The 7,396-nt window shown below is 41.3% G+C and overlaps 1 protein-coding gene across 1 annotated transcript; it reads right to left on the bottom strand.

The window, feature by feature from the left end:
- Positions 1 to 152: 152 nt before the first annotated feature.
- LOC118427802 (histamine N-methyltransferase-like) lies at positions 153 to 4,841 on the bottom strand. Its single transcript, XM_035837762.1, has 5 exons — positions 4,694 to 4,841; positions 2,616 to 2,804; positions 2,006 to 2,106; positions 1,632 to 1,851; positions 153 to 657 (listed from the first exon to the last, which is right to left on the bottom strand). The coding sequence occupies exons 1-5, from the start codon at positions 4,809 to 4,811 to the stop codon at positions 305 to 307; spliced, it is 981 nt and encodes a 326-aa protein (XP_035693655.1). The 5' UTR covers positions 4,812 to 4,841; the 3' UTR covers positions 153 to 304.
- Positions 4,842 to 7,396: the final 2,555 nt, after the last annotated feature.

The following is a 7,396-nucleotide window of genomic DNA, read 5'->3' as shown; positions in this document are numbered from 1 at the left end:
AAGCTCTTATAATCGGTACAAACATTAATTTATCGAAACAAAAAGGAGAACGTAACTCATTTCAAAATGGAAAACAGACACTGTTTCAATGTCAACATGAGAAACGGGCCTAGACACACCGAAAACAAAGATCCGGAGTAAAAAATGCATTACGCACTAGCATTCATCGGTTTGCATTACAATCATATCAAACGTCGATCAAAGCACCATCAATGCGTTCAATGCTAATAACAGTTGAATTTCAGAATCAAACTCAATATGTTCCAACGGAATTTACCACAAATAAAGAGCATTATTTTTCTGTTCACTTTTTAAAAGCGACGATAGTTTCTTCGATTGATAGAAAAATAATCTTATCATCTACCAGCGAGGAATGTCGTCGGATAAAATCTAAGGCCATGGCTCGTATTTCTGGGATGTCTGAGGTATGAGGTGTGTGTGTGATGAAGTCGAGAAGCAACATCCCCTCCTCGGAGTTTTCCTGAAAACACTCTGTGGCGTTGACTTCGACTTTGTTCTCGAAAGAGACGTAGGTGGCACCCATCGCATCAAGCCATATTTTGATGTCACCGGCCATACGGAGAGACGTGTCCAAGCGGTCACCTTGTCCGAAATCTTCCCACAGCTTGAGCCCCAGCTTTCCCCAGTCACCCTTTTCTGTAGATATTGAGCAAGTGGATTTAAAGTTAACGATCGTAATGCATTATAGTAGCTAGAGCAACAATGCATCAATGTAAACGTTACAAATGGAAACCAGAGAAAGCGGCTAGGGGGCTCAAAGCCACGTAACTTTTTACTTACGTCAAAAGTCATCTGGTATCCAAAAACCAAGACCATCGCATGCATGACGAATTTTCTGCTGCAGTACGAAGGGCACACACCCGGGGGTACAAAATCTACCCCGAGCCTCGTCTTCCCAACGTCCACCCGTATATCAAACACCGTCACAATTAGAGGTGGGTACCGGTACAGAAAATTCAGGTCCAGGTCCGGTTCAGGTCCAGAGGATCAGGTCCAGGTCCGGACCTGAACCTGGACCTGCTTCAGTATGACTCATACCAATGGTCCATTTCACTACAAAGAAATCTGTTTGGTGGAGTATTAGACTCACACTGGTGTTTTAAAATCCTACAGTGCTAACTGCCTCTGTACGATTGACTGTAAAACTAGGTACAAATGGCTATAAACTCTACTCTACTTCACTCTTCTTAATTATTTTCTTCCACTTGCAAGCGCCAAAACGTGTGAATGCCTGATCAAATAATCTGTTAATTTCCTAATAGGTCAAACATCCGGTCCACCTAATTTTTTCAGGTCCGGTTTTTCTGGATCGGTCCACCTAATTTTTTCAGGTCCGGTTTTTCTGGACCGGTCCAATGAGAAAAACAGGTTTTGTACCGGTACACTGTGCCGGTACCCAGCCCTAGTCACAATCCATCCTCAGGCTCTTAAATTATGCTGGTCAAAAGTATCCGTAAACACAACACAACACACACATAAACACGCCAACGTCTTTTTTCTTCATTTTTCATGCGACAAGTGTAGGAAGAGGTTCCTGTGGGTTCTCTTACAACACCAGAACAAAGCGTCATAATTTAAAGCTTAGTAGCTACACATGTACTACTGTGTACCTGACTCCATGGTCACTAACATATAGCCACCATCAGCTAGTTGTTCCCACATGTTCCGCAAGGTGGCGACTGGATCTTCAACGTAGTACAGAACATTGATGGCATGAATGTGATGGAACTTTATGTTTTCCTCCCTCGAGCTCAGGAAGTACTCTTCCGTTGTCTGGTGGCGCCAGTCAAACTTCACAGCACTGAGGCTCGTGTCTTCACGTGCTAACGTCTACACAATGGCAAATGCAACCGAGATGTTGAATTTAATTTTAAAAAAAGACACAATATTTGTGACAGACTGGTGGCAAAAGAAGCACGACCAAATCAAATCGTTCGGCTAAGGCACAAGACTATATACTTGACAAGCAAGTGATGTTTGACACCTTGTATTTCTCAATCAGTCCCTCCGACGGTTCCACAACCCTGTTGTACACACTGCTGTGCCGCTGTAGAAGTTTCTTTGTGATGATACTGTCAGCTTCTCCTATGAAAGCACATGCTTTTTAAAGTATGTGACGTATGTGACGAAGAATGGGTAATGATCCTTATGAAATATAACGTTACAAGCCTTCGTTTGTTTGATAACATAAACTGACGGTATCACTAACGAAAGATAGTGGGTGCTGTCTGAAACGTCTGACCGTTTCCAAAATCACATCCAGTTGCTTGAGAAACTGCTTTTGGGCATATCTTATTACCTGATTGTCTAATCTTCATTGACGCATAAACTGGCGTGTTACATTGGAAAAGAATGCAGATAAAGACATCGGCCATGCTACCCCTACCCTCAGGACATTGGTATTTCTTTCCTTCTGATAAGATTATGTTTGCGGTGGTACCAGTTGTTTGCTAGTCTGGTTGCGCGTTCATATATGATTACTCAAGGGGATATAGTGTGGATGTTTTGAATATCTTTTTTTAATATGTGGGCTGGCCTTAAGCTAGTACAAAGTAGACGATTTTGGTGTGACACCATCGCGGTATCGGTCTCACCTGATCCACTCCCTATCCCCAGTACACGCACTTCGCCTCCCGACTCACACAGGGTGGAGTCTGGAACAACTGACTCAAAAAAGAGGTAGTAGCACTCTGCGCTCATCTCAGTGGCATCCAGGAAGGACGTGAAACTTGCGGCATAGCGCTCAGGAGAGTCGTTATTCAGCCTGCCGACCTTTGATATTCCTGTGGACATGGGGTGCAATTCACTCATATTTGCATGTTACCTTACTTTCACAGTAGTCATGTCGACAAACATTCCCAAGCAAACTTTCCAGGGCCCTATTCAATAGGGTAGCCGGGTAGCCTTCGTGATAACTTGATATTTTGCCTTCGCAAAGATATCTTTGGTATGGGCTGACCCATGGTGTAGTGGGTCCCTATGTAGGTTAACAGCATATAACTAGTTGTGGATTTGGTGGGTGTATAGCGCGATTGTACCAAGAAGGGTCAAGTTCGAAACTGGTTTACATAGCGTTTTCCTACTTTTTAGGGACAGAAGCTGCCATGGAATTGTTTTGGTTGGTATGTCTGGAAAACAAACAAATGTCATGCAGCGGGTGTGCTGTTTATTTCTTATGATTTTTGACAGAGCTCTGTGAGAGTTGCACTGGAAAGTATTACAACAGTGTACATAATTATATCGTTACCTTCGCCAAGAAGGTAATGTTTTCGGTAGCATTCGTGATTTTGTGGGGTTGTAAAAGACCAGCATAACTCGGGAACGCCTAGATAGATTGTATTGATATTTGTATGTCACTATGTGGATAGTTGATTAGATGTTGCGCCCCTTAGCGGCTTGTTACGGTACTGCAGTTGAACTTCCGGGTTCGATATCTCGAGTTCTGGACATGGCAAACAAAAAATTCTGACTGGACATGCCGATCGTTATGATTTTTGGTAGCTTTAGTGATGTATCACATTAGTTGAATATCAATTATGCAAATCGGAATCTAATTTGCACAATTAAAGAGGAATGTTTATCAACACTGTTCCATTGTAGGACTATTCCAATACGTTACCATTGTAACGGGCAAAGAGAAGAACACGATATAAATTGTGCAAATGAAGACCTGAATTGCATAATCAATGAGAAAATAGTATAATCTAGTTGCTGTAAATGACGGGGATTTCTTACTTTTTGAAGGTGAGCATCATTGAACATCAATAATGCTGATGAGGGCATTATTTACATAAATTATTAGTAGATTTGATATTACATTTGTAAATGAGGATCTTATTTGCATAAATAATGACAAACTGGGATGATACATCAGTTGTAAAAGTTAAAATCAGTTGGCGAAGGTATTGGGTCGTGGAACTCTCGTTTCTTGTACATCTTAACTCTAGTCACATTCCAAGATCCTCATGTATAGAAGTCTCTTTCCCGGGTATTTTTTTAAAAAGGGATGGGCGACTTGACATGATTATTGACCCAGAACCATGAGAACATGCCTAATCACTTTTGTCCTTGGGGTCTCAGTGCCTTGAAAGTTGAAGGTCAGCTAGCCTGGCTATTACCATATTTGGGCACAGACAATGGATGAACTATTACTTGTTTTAGGAAGTATGTCGTTCTGACCTAGAGAAATATGACACTTCTTCTGAAAAATCTATATGCAGGCGGGTAGGAGCTATGCAAAGAGAAGTACGAGTAGAAATCATTTACTCAAGCTCAGTGGACGGAATACAACGTCATTTCCTGTCTGGGTTGAGCATACATTTCCAACATCGCAGCTATACTACGAACTAGTAACTGACAGTCCATCGGGACCAAGACCAGAACATCTACCTGCAGGTCCTCTATATACTGGATGCTCACGATATGAGTCAACATTTCGGCAGTTTGTTTGCTACATTCCTTAGGGTTGAGGGTCAGGGACAGGGAATGTAGCAGAAAGGTTGCTAACCACAGAGGAAAGCGCATCGGTAGTGCAGCAAAGAATCCCGTAAATACAGTATTTGACTACCCAAACTGTGATGGTGGCTGATTCTTTGGTTCCGTAAACGTCATGTAATACTGCAAGATGAACATAGTCTGAATGTATCTATAGTAACCAGTAAAAGACACAAACCTGCCATGGTGCTTTCCTTCCGTGTTGGCACAAAGTTTGCAAAGTCTTTGACCTCAGCCCAACAGTAGCCAGTCAGCCGAAACACTGAGTCGGTTACGTGCTTCGAATAATCAAACATAAGCTGTGGATTCAAGCCGTTATGACAAACGGTGGCCGGCGCCGGAAATCATGTGGTTCACAGATCATCCAGGTCAAACCAATTTAACTTACTACTTATGATACTTGGGCCATAGTGCTTGGGCCTACTGCCACAAACAGATGTTCATTCATTTTGAGTTTGATACGGAAGCGCATTTCGAGCGGTAACAGCTGTGGCCTTCAACCAAAAATGACGGAAACATTAAAAGGGGATGATTGCTTCTGTATGATTATTGATGTAATTCAAGCCCTTTAATGAATTCAGCGACGACAGTTGTCCTTAGAGGTGTGTCATACAATACTTAGTTCTCATGAGCAATGATTCGACATGTGTATGATCCTTATCATGCCTCTCATTATATCCATTCAGCAATACAACAGAATTAAAGTCTGAGACCGTGACAGCAAGATTTTTTTCAGTTGTTTTCTAAATTATGCGACAGCTATCAAAGTAGCTGACGCCAAATCCTTCATTCTAGTTGCAAATTTACAACAGTATCGTGATAAATGGCAAAATAGATATATTAAACTAGCGCAGAGTTTGGAGACCTCATACCTGTATGAAATAGATATATATATGCATGATTTAAGAATGGTGACGTTCACCTTGAACTAACATATGTCATAGGTGTAAAGTTTTCATCATTTATCATTAAGCATTTTCAGCCATATTAATATATTTGTATTAATTATACAAATCGTTTCCACATCTGCAAGTTTGGTATCTGTTTATATTCCACCTGTCATGAATTGCATATGTTATTTACATTTATTTAAGTCCAGTTAGGGAAACAATATCTAGAATCATACAATTTCCTCATCAATTACGCAGATTACATTATTATTTGAATAATATGAATATAAGTGCGTACATTGTTCCCTAAGCAACTAACATGCCTAAAACGATAGAAATATGCCGTTCCTGTCTTCAGTTATCATCTTTGGAATGTTTTGACAAGAATGTCCCTGCAGTTCCATAATTAAATCAAACCGAGTTAGAAAGCCTGTGCTGTAATTATGTAAAAAAACTGCGCCACGAAATAACACGACGTGCATGGAAAGAGTGTGCTAATACTATGATAGACATAAATCGACGGAGCGTGCCAACACATGTAATTAGGCGACGACCGTTTCAAAAGGAGACAATGAGACAGAAACAGACACACACAAAAACATTATCATGCCTTTAGATCGAGTGCAGCTTACATGCCGCTTAGTGATGATGAAATTGACTGAACATTTTACTTTTGTTTGCAGACGTTCTGAAAATTATAATAAAACAGATAGATAGAACCAGTTTGAAATTGTGGAATATTCTCAGACTATCATAGGTGAGATACAGTATCCATTTGAAGTGTTGATAGTTATCGAGCCAGCAAAAAGGACTGAGACTGCACCTAGACTTGCCCTACTGTACGGATGGGCCATCCATCAATAGGAGTTCATTGGTAAAAACCTTATGTTGGCGTGTTCTTTGGCCGCTCTCCTTGCAGGATATAGAACGTCGCTAGGTGCTGGGTTTCTTCTGACACCATACAGACAAGTTGAAGCTAAAGGCTGGTGCACGTACGTGGCCATTACCGTTAAGTAGTCCCTTCGCCTGGGGTAAGAACAGCGCTCTCAATGATAACGACTTGATACTAACTCACCCGCAGTGGGTAGCCAAAAACTGGGAATATTGTCCAGGTGTCCCACGGTGCGGATAAGAGGTGAGAGGTCAGAAATGAAGTTACCACCAAACAAGCCGGTGTCAAGCCAAATCCTTCCAATCGCCAAATCCATGCGCGAGCAATTATTTGGCAGATACAACTTACAAGCGCCAAATTTGTGCGCCGTGCCAAATGTCTGAGACATACGGAGTGCATGGGGGTTTCAACTATGGGTCCAATTTGCTCGGCTAAATAATGACACTAGCCGATTTAATTATTACTTTAAAATATTTTGATGTAATCAATCAAAAGCTTGATTTGTCCAAATTATGGACAATTCACAGAAGAAAAGGGGTAAGTCGTCCATTGTAGCACTGAATACGTATTGAACGCTTAAGCTACAGGTCACAGCTATAGATAGATTGCCAAGATAAGTGGCTCATCTTGAATTATGCTTGAATTATGCTTGGACTTTTAATAATTAAAGCACTTCAAATTCGAGTATAGGTAGTAGTATATTCCAAGATAACGAATAAAAAAGAAGAAAATTTAGTCTCTCTCTACGTAGTGATGCCTGGGTATCCTCTTTTTGCAGGATTCCACCTGAGGTGCAAACGGTGTCTCAAAATTAACAAATAAACATAAAGAGGAGCACATATAGCCTACCTAAAACATGAGCGTTACGTTTGAATACCTTAAGAAGCCTCACTCACAGAGGACTGTGATAGATGCAAACCCTAAAGGACAGAGAGCTCTCTTTGGCCTATGTGTTGTCTTCCTTGACCTCTGACCTCTGTCCAACTCTCTGGTAATCTGTATGTGTGTCTTGTATAGCCGGTACAACCGCCCTTTGGTGAAGCAAAAGACAAGCTACCCTGGAGGCCATCCGGGATCGGGCAGCTAGGACCTACTTCTA

The sequence above is a fragment of the Branchiostoma floridae genome, chromosome 1 (assembly GCF_000003815.2).
Source record: "Branchiostoma floridae strain S238N-H82 chromosome 1, Bfl_VNyyK, whole genome shotgun sequence".
NCBI lineage: Eukaryota > Metazoa > Chordata > Leptocardii > Amphioxiformes > Branchiostomatidae > Branchiostoma > Branchiostoma floridae.
The sequence above is the reverse complement of the archived record's forward strand: the minus strand, read 5'-3'. Positions and strand labels throughout refer to the sequence as shown.